Below are 16351 nucleotides of genomic sequence, written 5' to 3' on the forward strand. Positions count from 1 at the left end.
CTTGCTGGCAGCATTTCGTCGCGGTATTGCGATACTACAGTATATAGTATTCTTATTATGAATATCATATGTCTTCAAAATATCTTAAATTAATAGTCAGAAATTAATATTACAAAAACAATATTATTGCATATTTATGTATGCAAATAGCTTAATTAAACATTAATAAGAAGTTTAAATATTAAAGATATTTCTTGATATATTTTATTAACAGTGTTAATAAGCTGAATTGTTAATATTTGAATACACTTATAGATCTTATCACTGTAGTATTTGATTGCAGAAGATCTATTTGAATAATAAATGCCGTGTTAAAGGTTAAAAATGTTTTCGGATGAATCGTAAATTAAAAGCGTCTTTACAGCGTAATATGGTGTATACGCAAGTTATAACCAAGAAACTTAGTTATATGATTCTTAAATCAATTTTAAAGCTCATAGCGATGAGCTTTTATTCGTTAAAGCTGTTAATTTAAAAACTTTCAGGAAAAAAGTAATATCGTTTTAAGATAAATTTAATCTTGAGATTAAAATGTATTTGATGTATATTTCGTCTAATCTCAATACTAAATGTGATTGTATATTATGTGACAAGCCAAGGCCGTTTTAACACCTTCAACTTGACATTGGGTATTAGAATGTTATCTACTTTCACAATGCTGTAGCACACTTTTGACGACAAAACTTTTCTGCGTACATAAACTAATTTTCTTTTCATTGTCCACAGACGAGGCTGTACGGAACTCCTCACAGCAAACACCAGGGTCAAACACGAAGAGGAATGCAAGCACGATACAATGGTGTGTCCGATCACAGCAACTTGCTGCTCCGTCCCCTTCGAAGAACTCTCAGCCCACCTCCAATCCACACACAACATCATCGCCGTCTACTCCCAAAAGATCAAAATCCTCATAGAGAACTTCCAAACGAAACTGAAGAAAACGGCCTGCTGCAGGACGAAGTACAAAATCATACTCCTCTACCAAAAAAGCGCTTTCATCATCAAAGTCTGCATTTACAACTACCACGTCAAAGTCGAAGTCATGAGACGGAAACTGGGACACATCGCGGACGTGAAATCAGAAGGCAAAAGAAGCGATTACTGCGCTTTAGTAGAATTTCAGAGCAAAGCGCTGTGTACCAAATCGGCAATACTTATTGAGAACGAGGCGTACAGTAAGAAAGCCGAGGTACAGTGGAGTGATGTCGTCTTGAAATCCGAGAATGATGAAGCTATAACCATCCATGTTAATATAGGGAAAACTGATAGCGATTCATCCGTTAAGGAAATTATTCAAACGTGATGTAGTAAATGTGACTGAGATTGTGATATTAGACGTTTTAATGGCGGATATTGTATACATTACGTATTTTGATGCAGTGTTCCTATTTGAATTATTTCTTAATGTTTAGTATTCATAGGTTATGGTCAACTATCGTATTTATTTGATTTTTAATTTTAATAGTTTTGCTAGTCATTATTGAACTAAATATTGTTAAATGCGTTTTAAAGTATTCCAATGTTCAAGTATTTTAACATTAATGTTTTTCAAACACGTTCCTAAATGTTTTATTGGAAAATAACACTTTTAGATATTTGGCCATATTATAAGGTATTACGTAACATTCCATTTTATAAACAGTGTTCTTATGTGGGTTTAAAGATGTGACTGATGATCTTAAGATATAAGTATTGTGAATATTTTTTTAAATATAGGATTTTAGACCATAAATCTGCTTTTTATTAATTGACACCCATAAGCCTAGTAGCTTTTTTTATGTAATAGGAGACTTGAAAAAATTGATACGCTCTTTTCTTAAAGGACCCTAAGTCGAATTGGTTTGGAAATACTTCAGTGGGCAGCTGGTTACACATAGTGGTGGTGCAAGGAAAAAACGCAATATATTATGTATATGGGTATCTATGATTTTTGTATTTTTGGAACGAAGTTCCTTTTCGCGCGTTGTGAAAGGGGGCTAGACGGAAAAAATTCTTACGAAAAGTTGTCACGACACTTTTTTGCTATTTGCCATTGTAATACACCGGTTCTCGTCCGATCACCAAAGTTAAGCAACGCCGGGCGAGGTCAGTACTTGGATGGGTGACCGCCTGGAAACACCTCGTGATGTTAGCTTTTTTTCGACAAGAAATTAAAATTATTTTTGGAATCTCTTAACTAAATTAGTCGTAGTAAACGTACACCAGAATCCCTGTACAATAAATGCAGGGTCCCTAGTTTCCTTGCAAAATACAATACCTTTAAAAAATATTCATTGTAATTCTGCGAATTCAAAACTTAGTGAACTAATATAACAACGAGAACACCTTATACAAGGAGATGAACCAGATGAGACTGAATTAAAATATCTGAACCACGAAATACGAAATATGCTTATTAATTGTGCCACTTAATTTTATATTTAGGTTATTTTACTATTTAATCCCAGCGTAGCACAAGGACATCATACTTCTTCCTCTTCTAGATTCCTGGTCTCTTAAAACTTTAATAGACGATGAAATATAATATTGGTGTCGAGAAAATCTATCATACTGTTATGATACCATTTAAAATATAAATTAATCGAAAGGAACTTCATTCCATCCGGGTGTCCCTTGACACCTCTCAAGTTTTTTTTTATAGAACAGGGGGCAAACGGGCAGGAGGCTCATCTGATGTTAAGTGATATGTTAAGCCCATGGAACTCTCAATGCCAGAGGACTCACGAGTGCGTTGCCGGCCTTTTAAGCAATTCTTTCAGTATCATTTTAAAGCAATTAATTCTAAAATATTCCAAATAATTCACTCCATAATCGACTGAAACAGTTCTGGACATACAAAGCAATACCACTCACAGGCTTAGGCAAGTAAAATAAATCACAATATCATATCTTAGAAGCTTTTTCATTATTATGCTCGTAGCGATCCCGAGACGTGAGAAATAAAGAGCGATAAAAGTATCTGAAGATTTTATTCAATTCATATTATATCTTTCTGCGATATGATTTTATTATGGATTTACGTTTATGAAAAGGCTTTTGAATACTCAACGTAACTTAGAGAGAGAAACGGCGCAATCTTCTATACTGTACAAGCATTACCTGTCCACATCGTATCCCTGACTTTCGGACTAACTGAGATGAAATTATCGTGATTCATGTGTCCTTTTTTACTATTTTCTCTTTCATTGTTTACATATATTGAATTGCGTAGTTTTGTTCCATTAGTTTTGTCTACATAACTATATGTCGTACGTACTTTTACACTTCTTGCGCTCACCCTACTTTTTTTCTTACACACTTCTACACTTACTCACTTCTTACGGTGGTTGCCTGGAAGAGTCCGCTCAAAAGCGATAAGGCCGCTATTGGCCCTCCTTTTTATTTAATTACTTTGATTGTACTGAATTTTTGAATACTTCCAAAGAAGTGTGAATAAATAATAAATGAAAAAAATGAATCTTCTTTTACTTGACAACTCCTTCTTATCTCCTTACGAAGATTGACGATCATCATGGCTATTTTAATTTTAGATAACGCGCTTCTAAACAATGACTTGGTGCTTTGACGAAACCATTATCTAACATTCTTCAACCAAAACGTGCGTCTGCGGCCATGTCTCCTTCTGCCTGCCACTTTGCCTTGTATGATTAGTTGAAGGAGCTATTTTTTGGTGTAACGTAAAACGTGTCCAAAATAAATTCCAAAAGAAAACAATAAGAATGTATAAAAAAGCGCAATCAAGAAAATGCCTCAAATTATTATTCCTAGGCACTTGCTTTCAGATACCGCATTTTTGATTGTTCTTATAAACCGCCCTTATTTATACAAAAAATCAGCCATTTCAACAATAGTAGTAATTTGTCTCTTTCCATTGTAGTGTGAATACAATTTCATCGAAAAAGACGAAAGTGTGCTTTAATTAAGTGTAAGTACGACACATGACTAATGAACACTACGAGGGTCTATCGACGCTCATGTGAAATCAATAAATAAAGTTGGTAACGTAATAAACAACATTTGAATTTGCCATATAATAATCAAATAACTTATATAAAATTCTCGTGTCACAAAGTTCGTTCCCATACTCCTCCGAATCGGCTCGACCGCTTGTTATGAAATTTTTCAAGCATATTCAGTAAGCTTAAGTACACAACATTTTTATATTTTACTTTTTTTTTTTTTACTTTTTTTTGATACAGCATACAAAAATACATACAATTGTAGGTAATTATTTTTATTGAACTAAAAATATGTTTCCTAGCTATAGTACCTATACATGGAAAAACAACGTTTGCCGGGTCAGCTAGTATAACTTATACAAATCTAGTTTTATAATTAGACACCGAATACATTTGTGTAAAATGTCCACGAACTAGGACACAGTTGAAAATAGAAAGGAAAAGTTGTAATCGTGGCGAAAAGTAGGCGAAAATTGTTATGACAAACATAATTAACCAACTAACCAACTAGTCTCCTAACCCGCAATATTTGTAATAAGTCATAAATTTACAGAAATATTTGCGAAACAGAATGTTTAGATAGTCTGGAATCTACGACGAATATTTTGTTCTCTGTACAGAGAACAGACTGTACTGTGTGTTACTTTGACTGTTTGCTGTCTGCCTTTGATGTAAATTATATTTAAAATAAAAAACACTTTTTGAAATGAAACTTCTTTAGGCGCATGAGAGTAATTTTTTTAAAAAAACGTCACTTATATGTGCCGCCATTTTGTCGAAGAAAAGGAAGAGAGCGATTGAGACCGATTGAGAGAGAGTGAGAAGGGTGAATTACCGAAATAAAATTCTATTTATGAAAAGAGAATTTATGAAATATTAGTATTTTATATTTTATGCAAAATAATTTATTGAAATCTCAAATGACGAATTGTACATTAAAATACCACGTGTTTTTATTATAGAAGAAATAAATTTAAAAAATTAAATTTATAATTTGTACTATTTTCGACACCTTTAATATTTTAATGACAACTAAATTCATTTAATTCCTAACATATCTTCCTTTTTCCCTCCCTGTAAGTCTCGGAAATCTAAAGTTCTACATTTTTATAAATATGAACAAGACTTAAAAATTAGTTTGCCAAAGAAGTTTGACTTCTCACATGTGTACTTTGTACGCACGCATTTTTTTTAGAACAGGCGCCAAACTGATTCTCACTTCATGGTAAGCGATACCGCCGCTTATGGACACTCAATGCCAGAGGGCTCGCGAGGGCGTCGCCTGCCTTTTAAGGTCCCTAAGTCGAATTGGTTCGGAAATACTTCAGTGGGCAGCTGGTTCCACATAGTGCAAAAACGCCCTTATGAAACGATATATATCGAACGAATCTTTTGTTTCTTCTTTGATTGTGCTATGATTAGCACAATCAAATCTCCAAACGGAATTTTATAAAATGTTCAATAATCGACAGTGTAATGTACTGAGACATTTTTGAGAGTATAGTTACTCTGCTTTCATGATACTAAAATCTAACAATAATTGTTAAATTTTAGTTAAAAGTTCTTAAAAACTCTAAAATCCACGCCAGTTATAACTTGTCAAAAAAACATATTTGCAAATGAAATAGTCTATTTTTTAAATGATAAATTAGTGGGAGCTATAACCTACGCTCTTCTGAAAACTATATCGTTGATATTCCATCACATAACTCTTAATTCCATTGAGGTCTCAGCTAAGCCTCTGAACTGAGGGTATGGAATTCACTTCCCGTCCCTTTCCGCTTAGCTCCTTCTCGATCTTCCTTTAAATCTCTACTTTACTATCATTACCTGTCCACACCGTATCTCTAACTTTATCATGATTCATGTGTCCTTTTGTCTATATGTTTTAATTGCTTTGTTTAAAATAATAAATAATAAATATAAAAAATAATTGAACACATTATTTTTAAGTAATCGTATATCTTATGGAGTTTTGCGCATATCTCAATCACCTTATTATTTCTTCACAGTGGTTGCCTGGAAGAGATCGTTAGAAAGCGATAATGCCGCGAGTTGCCCTACTTTTTATTTGTACTGTGTTGCTACTCAAATAAATAATATACAAAAATTAAACAAATGACGACGATCGTCATCAATCGAATCGTAAGAAAATAACGAAATCTGCATAACAATGTAGCGAATAAAATTATTTATTATATTAACCAAGTCTTGTGACTTTACAAATAAGTTATTGCAGTACTATGGAATATACAAATTGTTATCTTCAACAACTCACTAACAACTTGAATACAATTTCATTTTTAATCTTGGAAATTCTAAGAAAGTTTTAATAATCACATAATACGGACAGACATTTCTGCACTTCATTTCCCCGACAACCACAATGTGTCACCAGAAATCGATCCTAATATATGCTATCCGATAAGCTACAGAGGTTATGCAATTTGTAATACTGTAAGCATATTACTACGTAATATAGTGTTATACATTACTTCATAAGCATGCCTTTGTTTTGAAGTGCTTAAGCGAACAAAGCCTTCGTGTCGTTATGAATTTCTAAATGCCATGAAAACTTTTGACACGCATGTGTTGAACGTTCGCTACGTTCAAACAAGTCAAAGAATTGTATGAATTTTCAATAATAGTTGACATGCTATACATTTTATTTTATTATTATGTATACAAACACACTAGCAGCTTAATAAGCTGATGCGTATTTTAACATTTGGAGAAACTATCCAATCTATTTTTAAAAGAGCTCAAAGATGGTGCACTGATTAGACTTTCCGCAAGCCTATTCCAGTCGGCCACTACTCGGTTTGGGAGAAAGTTCTTAAGGGAATTATTTTGTTGAGTGGTCTTAAGTTTTAAAGAACTACCCCTCAAATGTGTATTTTCACTTAAAATAAAGAGCTTCTCAATTCCTGGAACATTATAGTGGCCAGTGAGGATTTTATAGGTTTCAATGAGATTTCCTCTTAATCTCCTTCTTCCTAAATCAGTAACGTCAAGCGCTTTCAGACGCTCATTATAAGATTTGTTCCTGAGTGACCTGATCATTTTCGTGGCTTTTCTTTGAACCCTTTACATACTAATATCCTTTATGAAATAAGGATCCCAAATGCTGTAGGCATACTCTAATAGTGGTCTAATGTAACATTTATATATCATTAAGAGTGTTCTTGGTGAAATTATTAAACATTTAATTATGAAAAAATACCACTCTCTATAATATCTCTGTTCTCAACCCTAAACTAAAGACGTTCGACGAGCTCGTGTCCCAAAGGAAGAGTGAGGATACCATGACTTAGACCCAAAAATCGACGGTGCCAGTTGGAGAATTCTGTATGAAGTATTTTTTTTATAGACCAGGGCGTAAAGGGGCGTAAAGGAGGCTTAACTGATGTTAAGAGATACCTCCGCCCATGGACACTCACCAGAAGCGTTGCCGGCCTTTTAAGAATTGATACGCTCGCAAGACCTTAACTCAAATTGGTTCGGAAATACTTCAGTGGGCAGCTGGTTCCACATTACTTTATAAGAACAAATATGAATCATAATCGGACATACATGATTGTACCTACAAATGATAAGACAATTTTCCCAAAGGTTTATTCACAGTGACACACAAAGCGATTTCGTGAGTGAAGAATTATCATGACAATGTTTGAACAGTGAATGAGCTCAGTGGGACGAACTGATAAACTGTGTTTCTTCAGTCAATGATTTGTGTAACGTGAGCGAAAGTTTGCTTTGTGAAAAATAACCTAGAACTATATTAAGTCTAATAATATGATTAGCAAATAGATTTCGCAATTTGTTTCTTAAACTTTCACAACATTTTATAGCCTATATGATAAATACAGTTTTGTTGCAATTTCAACCTTAAAACCTAGTACACGTGTCTTCGTTGTTTTGATCTGAAGCAAATCCTACTTTACCTTGAAATGTAAGTAGCTAATTAACATACATAAAGCCTTGATATCGTGGAGTCGTTAAGAAGCCTGGAATTACCTTGAACTTTTTTGTTTGAAACTAATTATCAACAAAAAAGATAATTGCCATTGCCATTTCCGGATGGGATGTCGTTGATCCCTTGTAAGATGGGACGAGCATACATGTGGGATGCTACTTGTGTGGACACGTTCAAGCAAAAAAGCTGGCGCGGCCGCAGAGCAGGTGGAAAATAATAAATATCTCAAATAAAAGAGTATTTTCTTCAACTTTGATTTTATTCCCTATGGAGTACAGACTCTTGGGCCGTAGGGTTCAAGTGCACTACTTAAAGATTTAAGTTGGCGCCTGGTAGATAGTACCGGTGACCGCAGAGTTGGTGCTTTCCTCGCTCAAAGTATAACTATCGTAATGTACACTGTAACCAAGTGTACCACTGTGACCTAACTGTCTAAATTTGTTTTAATTTTCAATTCAATCATTTTTAATTATTATTATTATGTATGTTATTAAGTATGTAAGTTAAGAAAAGTGTAAATACTGTATATTTGTGTGATAATAAAATATATAATCATTATTTAAAATATAAAGTAAACGTATAACGCAATTAGTGTAATAAAAGTGTAATTAATTAATTTTTTGCATTGTTGAAAAGCCGCTGACCGATAAAAAGTCGCAATGTTGGAATAATATTAAATAAACAAGGAAAAATGTGACGAGTTCATAAAATGTACATTAAGCTTCAAATAGTTACAGAATCCAATCTCGTTGCAAATTCAGTTTTAGTAATGAGAGGAATAAAACACTATTTGAAGCTAAGGTCTATATATTAAACCGTCTCTCATGTCACAATCTCATGTTGAGCGCTATCAAATATGTCAAACTATGTACTAAGAAATGCTTTGACAGCTCTTAACACTAGATTTAATTTTGACGTTCTTGCGGGTAGTTTATTATTTCATATTAAAATTATGTAAAAAATTAAATATACAGTATTAACCTACATAGTATTAATAAAAAGAAAATTAACCCAAATTTAAAAAGTTTGGTCCCTGTGGCAATGTATGATACATTACAAGGCTGGCAGCATTTCGCTGTATTGCGATACTTAAAAAAATATATTTCTTCAAAATGGAGTACAAAATAATTATTTTTCGTTTAACAAACAAACAAACTAAGTTGTCAGGGTTAAAAACTGTTATATTCTTATAAAATTACGTTAAAAGATTTTCTTTTGAAAGAATCTCGTTAGTTTTTCCTAGACCCGCAAATAAACGAAAGCATAATTACTGCAACTTTGACCATTCCACAAAGGCTATTTTAATTATTTTTCAACGTAGTTATTCTTTTAATTTCCTCTAACATTTAAATAAATGATTGAATTAAATAGTTATCAAGTATGATTGACGCCATTATATGCTTAAATTATTACATACGTAGTAGGTACGTGAGTTTTATGAATAAGCGAAATTCATGAAAGCAAGAATAATGAAAATAACGTAAAGTTATCGTTTAGAGTATTGGCCTAGTGGCTTCAGCGTGCGATTCTCATCCCTGAGGTCGTAGGTTCGATCCCCGGCTGTGCACCAATGGACTTTCTTACTATGTGCGCATTTAACATTCGCTCTAACGGTGAAGGAAAAGATCGTGAGGAAACCGACATGTCTTAGACCCAAAAAGTCGACGGCGTGTGTCAGGCACTGGAGGCTGATCGCCTACTTGCCTATTAGATTTAAAAATGATCATGAAATAGATTCAGAAATCTGAGGCCAAGACCTAAAGAGGTTGTAGCACAACTGATTTATTTTATTTTTTATTTTTAAAGTTATCGTTTGATAGTTGCGTAGCCGTAATTAAACATTTGACGATTATAGTCATTTATTTCACTAAGACCTCGTTAGTTTAAAAACTTTTTAAATACCATATAAAGTAATATTATAAAAAGTAGTAAGTAGCTTATGGTAAATTACCCGGATGTTGTGATATGACGGTAGCAAGTGGAGATCTATGCTATGACTTACCTCAGCGGCGATATAAGCTGGTATTACAGACAGCAAAAGACTTTCCTGCTGCTCCCTCTCGCACTCGAGTTTGACCCTCTGTTCCAAGCAGGTTCTGGTGCCGGCGAAGGTTTTTCTATGAGCCCTCTCTGTGAGCGCCCGGTAGTATAAACCAATACCACTGGCTGATAGAAGGAGTGCTAGCTCACATATCAGCTGGAAAGAACAGAATATATGTATTTATATATACAAATTTATGTATTTATTAATTTACATTTTACATTGCCAAACAATAATTGTAATATAAAGATTTACATTAATATTATAACGACTAGGAATGTTTTTTTTATTAAAATAAGACTAATACGGGCTGCAGTATTCCCTATCTTCCTGTATGGAGTAGAAACGTGGACTATCATGGCTCGAGAAAGGCAAAGGATCGATGCCTGGTGGTGAATGCTCAGACTACCGTGGACTGCGAAGCCCACCAATACATCATAACCCAACTCCGCATACGGCCTAACTTGTCTACAATATGCCTACAGCGAATCGTATCTTATCTCGGCCATACAATGCGCAGAGGCGATGAGAACTTGGAGAAACCTATCGTGGTTGGTAACTCAAAAGGTAAAAATTCACGTGGTCGTTCCAACCAGATGGACCGATCAAGTGAAAGACTCATCGTCCTGAAAACTGTACACTGTCATAAGAGAGTCGCTGGACAAAAACCGGCGGAAACATATAGGTGCTACCTTGATGACCACGACACTCAGACATGAGCTGCCGATTAAAGAGAGAGAGAAGAATATTTAAACGTTTTTACTATAACGATGTGGAAAGTCTACTAACTTATTTGAAATAAGTAAAATAAAATGAAAAATTGTAATTTTTTTATTAACACTTACACATTAATTTATTTCTTTAATTATTTATTTATTTAATTTATAATTAAGACATAACCTACTGAATAAAGTTCTTTGTACGTTATTATTATTATACGAGTACTAGCTTTATACCGAAGAACTATCCGTTTGCCCACTATTATATAAAAAAAAACATCAAACTACGACCGAATAACAAGGATGAAACCACATGCCACATACTTATTTATCTTGTCTCGCTAGGAACAACACTGATTTATTCTCCACTAAACGCTGATATTAGGGTACTCCACAAATATTTGCCTAACCCGAACATAACCAACAAAATTGATTTGGTTTTGTTTTCGATTCAATATCCTTTTCGATCAAACTTTAGCTGACAAGATTCAAAATTAATTTAAAATAAAACGTTTGTTGTTCTGATCGTAATTATGGCTTAGGACATAGATTCGAGGAAGAAACATATATTCTTTTTTACAGTTACTATTGTGTGGCGAAATATGGTTTTCTGTGCCTCCATTGTAAAGGTAGCGTTCTCGACCAGTTGAGCTACTAACTGGATAGCTTAAGTGACTGAGCTGGATTAGTTATATGCTCAGCGGAGTACTTTGATGTCCAGATTTTCGATAAGACGCCGCCTAGAAGCCTTATCCAAGGATTAGGCTCATAATTTCCAACAAAACATTAATAAATCGGCTTGTTACTGAAATTCTTTTTTGTATAGACTTCAGCTTAAAGTGAATTTGCCCGATTAAAAACAAAAAGGCTTTTGATATATTGTCCATGAAAATGTTGCGCCTGTAAATTAAATTGTAGCAATCTTGTCCGTTGAAGTGATAATTATCAGATTGTTAGGCGCTTGTTAGACAATTGCCTCATTTTTGAGCAAGGAATATTTCTTTTAACGCGGAGTAAACGATAAATGGTAGTTATTTATATTATACTTGTATTTAAGTTTTAAATATAAAGTCATGGTTAATTTTTTACTTTTTTCATAAATCTAATCATTGTCTGATTAACTTTTTGATTTAAGGCATGCTGGTTTCCTCACGGTGTTTTCCTTCGTGTTCTACAGTACAAGTGAGTGTTAAGGGTAGAAACTATTCTGCCCTTCTACTAAAGGACTACCTTTGGTGCACAGCTTTGATTCGAATCCATGAGGGTAGTTAGGCTTACGCTCAAGCCACTGCGCCTACATATAAAATTGAAAAATACCTGTTGATAAAACTGATCTTCCTGCCCTCTTGGACCCAAGCCCACAGCCAAAGCGATATAAGCGAGGGTAAGTGCTGTCGCCATTACAAGCGCTATTGAACGAGCTATAGGCATCATTGTATGCACCATCTGAAAAACGAAAAAAATTAACATCGCGTATTTAAATATTATATATATGTGCAAAAATTTTTGATTCAATTTCTATTCCCTCTGTGACTCAGGGTTAGAAAACTAACTTCACCCAAAACTTTTGGATTCGATAGATGAACCCATAAACGTACGCTTACAAAGATGATGAAACAGAAATGTCTGAGAAGGACTACAACAAAACTGCAAGAGACATATTATATTCAAAATATAATGTATTTTAAATTGTTATCATAACTCTGTGATTTATCTATACCTCAGAAGTTATTCACAAACGCATCAGTACAGCGTCCGAAAAACAATAAGTACCTACCCATATGTGTCTAATATTGTCTAATATTAAATATATAGCATCATATATTAGCCATTTGTACGAGACAAAAAGCCATGATAAAATACGGAAAGTCGCATATCTCAGACACGATTTGCGTCATCGATACGACTTGTGCAGTTTATAATGATGGGCAAAATTCAAGGCAAGAGACAGGTTGGTAGAAGGAAGAAGTCGTGGTTGAACGTACGGGAGTGGACCGGCACCACATCCGCCCAGCAGCTGTTTAAACCCAGCAATTTAAGATTTAACATCCAACCTTTAGTCATAAGAAGAAGAAGAAGTTTATTTAGTTATCGTAGTCATGTTCAAACTCCGATTTCTTGATGATTACCGAAAGACTGTTAAAACGGTATTTTAAAAAAATTACACCAACAAACCGAATTTCGCGTTGAGGGGGGTCAATCTTGTATCACGGAACTAATTAATGACCGATGTTTATGATCAGTTGTGTTATGTTGAATTAAGATTTGATTAAAGAAAAAACTTTTTAACCGGATTGAAGTTATGTATGTATTATTATATATTTACAACTGTAAAGCACGCAAAACGTCGGATAAATTTAAAATTATGTTAAATAGTTGTAAATTTATAATAATACATAACTTCAATCCCGTTAAAAAGTTTTTTCTTTAAATGTGTAAACGTTATATAAATCAAAGACAATACTAAGATTTGATTAATTTTAAATGGATGACATTATACGTAAATGTAATTTATGACTTGGAAAATTATAATTGTTAGGGTCCTTCAAGAAAAGAGCGTACCAACTCTTAATAAAGCTGGCAGTGCCCACTGGCATGGGCGGCGGTATCACTTAACAACCGGATCCAAATGGCCGCCATACCGCGGAAAATCAGCAATTTTTTTTGCCCAACGATTTGTACCAGCCTTAAAAACATTTTCAACATCCCCTGTATGATCATAAATAGAAGTCTGATAATGCCATACCAGCTGTGGGAGGTGGCGAAAAATGATTTTCATAAATGGCTGCACGACGATGATTAACTGTGCAAAAAATTAGCTTGGTACAAATGGTTGATTTTTTTTTAAATAAACGCATTCGCGTCGGTATGGAGGGCCGTAAGTCACACCGGAGAAGTATGGCATGACTGCTGCCTCTTATTTTTATGGACTTTCGCAAAATACTAGAATTTTTGTGGAAAAAATCGTTTGACTTTCGTAATTAATCCAACGAGTTCGACTAACGCCCACGCGCTTGGGTCGCCGGTACCAGCGCTATGACCATCATTTTTATTTTTTTCATTTCGCATAAGACCCCTGAAGAAGCGCCATACTGGTACAAATGACCCACTTCGTGTTACTATCGGGAGATAGTAGGTAGTAAATAGGGCCGGGAGGCCTATTACAATTATTATAGAATTACTAAACTTAATCTAAAAAAAAAAATAAGTTAAATCGTTTATTTGCAAAGAAAGTGGGTACATTCAGATTGATTAATTATAAAAAAACCGCACAATCAGCCGTATAAAATAGTCAAATGTCATATTAATTATCAAAATGTATTATATTATAATAATGTATTATTATAAGAAAAGTTAACTCATAGTCGTTTTAAAATTTATGATCTAAATACTCTCCCACGCAATAAAAGAGCCTTTAACAATTTTATCACTTTGCCCTTGAAGGCATAATAAAATAAATTAAAAATTAATCTTATAGTTCATGAATTACAATGACGTTATTTATATTATTAATTCAGGATACACCCACACATAGAGATAAATTAATCAATTGCACTACCGAGTGTTAGCACATTTCACTTACACCTACAATCGTAGTAATTACGATCAAACGTCCAGACCTCACATGCGGAATTGAATTCGCTTTTTCTTCCCTTTTAATTCAACAAATTGCATGGTGATTGCAATTTAGAGAGCACACAATCTAATCGAATTCTTTGTTAACATTTACTATTTGTATTACAAAATGTAGAAAATATCCTTTTTAATACGTTATCAAATAATATGCACAGAAAAAAAGTGCGTGCGTACAAAGTACACGTGTCTGAAGTGAAACTTGTTTGGCAAACTAATGTTTAAGTCTTGTTCATATTTATACATATCTAAAAATTTCCGCGACTTACAGAGAGGGAAAAGGGAAGATATGTTAGGAATTTAATTAATTTAATTGTCATTAAAATATTAAAAGTGTCGAAAATTAATACAAATATTTTTTTTTTATTTTAATTTATTGCTTCGATAATAAAAACACGTAGCATTTTAATTAACAATTCGTCATTTGAGATTTCAATATATTCTTTTGCATAAAATATTAAATACTAATATTTCATAAATTCTCTTTACGAAATTTGAATTTAAAAAATAGAATTTCTATAATTCGCCCTTCTCGCTCTCTATCAATCGCTCTCTCCCTTATCTTCGACAAAAACGCTGCACATCTTCGCGACGTATCCGTAACAATTTTAGCCTTGCGCCTAAAGAAGTTTCTTCAAAAACGTCGACAATAAAGAACTAGCTACCTGCTACACAGGTCATTTCTAGCTGAGATCTTCTTGTGTCATCTTTATGTACATAAATATTTTATGCGTATGCTTGTAATTAAACTCCTCAGTGTATTCGTGAAATGGTTTAGATTTACAATAAGATATTTTTGAATTTAAGAGGTGTGTACAGGAAAACGTGTGGACCCAATAGACTAGGGTAGTATAACGGTAACAGTAGAACAGGCTAGTATGATACATTTTTTATTATTATGAATGTTTAAAACCTGTGTACCTGCCTATTTGATTGACAAATGATCATGAAATAGATATAGAAATCTGAGGCCTAGACCTAAAAAAACAGGAACTTCAATATTTAATCTCTCGTGTATACGTTACCATCAAATGCCGATAGTTTCTACATTGAATTTGAAATTTTCATTATCCTTAATTTTCTACACTAAACAGTGTTGGGCGAGCTTACACTTAAACATAGCGATAAGGTATGCAAATTTTATCTAATTATGCAGAGTCAGCGTCGAACCCCACGCGAATTTCCTTAAAAATGTAAACGAAAATGCTCTTATTAAACCTGATTCCCTAATGACAAAAGTAATTATTATTTTAAACGTTTTAGTTCTAATAAATATGCAGTTTAAACTGCAGAGTACGGGGGTATTTCATTATTTGATTATTGTTCTAGAAGTTTATATAATTTTATTACATTTGAATTATAAGTTCATATCTAATTTTTTTTTATACCCTTACTTGGGAAGAAAAAAGAGAGGATGCTCAGAATTCTGGGAAGATGAAGTAAAATAGATAGTGGGGAAAGATTGGAAAACAGCAGCGAAGATGAGAGATAAATGGAAGAATTTGGACTTCACTCCGTCGGAGGTCGTGGACTATTAAATATAATAACATAAACTTAAAGTTATCCTTATAGTAGGTAGGTAGATACTCGAATACAAGCTATTTTTATTGTTTATTATTTCATTTAAGATATAATTAATATATAGGCTTCTTCTAGTAAAACACTATAAATGATGGTAAAATGTTTAACCAAGAAGAAGAAAGAAGTTCAAAGAAGAAAATTAAGAAGAACATTTAAACTACTTTAAATATTTCACCTCTCACAAGCTCCACAAAGATTTTTTTGTATAAGTAACACTGTGCAATGAAATTTATTGTATACAGTACAGAGTTCACCATTACCAATAGAAGCTGTTGATTGGTAAATACTATAAGAAATCTCTATTTGAATCGATACTAACATAATAAAAAGGATGTATTTTGGTAACGAATAAACACACTGCTTGCGCCGAATAAGTTTTGCACTATGAGATTGCTACATTATCCCAGAATGAACTCAGTATATATTTATTTCGCATTATTTA

The 16351-nt window shown here is 33.5% G+C and overlaps 2 protein-coding genes across 4 annotated transcripts in view; one reads left to right on the top strand and one right to left on the bottom strand.

Annotated features, from left to right (window-relative positions):
* Positions 1-1732, top strand: part of LOC125048746 (E3 ubiquitin-protein ligase SINA-like 5) — a 39976-nt gene extending 38244 nt beyond the window's left edge. The window contains exon 5 of the mRNA XM_047647602.1: positions 727-1732. Within this exon, the coding sequence (XP_047503558.1) occupies positions 727-1303 (577 nt within the window). The 3' untranslated portion in view covers positions 1304-1732. The remainder of the gene's footprint in view (positions 1-726) is intronic.
* LOC125048745 (adenylate cyclase type 2-like) overlaps positions 1-16351 on the bottom strand; it is a 136884-nt gene that overhangs the window by 73262 nt on the left and 47271 nt on the right. For all 3 annotated transcript variants that reach the window (XM_047647598.1, XM_047647600.1, XM_047647599.1), the window contains exons 4-5: positions 12013-12141; positions 9938-10132 (exon numbers count right to left, since the gene is read on the bottom strand). In XM_047647598.1, the coding sequence (XP_047503554.1) occupies positions 9938-10132; positions 12013-12141 (324 nt within the window). The remainder of the gene's footprint in view (positions 1-9937; positions 10133-12012; positions 12142-16351) is intronic.

Source organism: Pieris napi, chromosome 4 (genome assembly GCF_905475465.1).
Source record: "Pieris napi chromosome 4, ilPieNapi1.2, whole genome shotgun sequence".
NCBI classification, from domain to species: Eukaryota; Metazoa; Arthropoda; class Insecta; order Lepidoptera; family Pieridae; genus Pieris; species Pieris napi.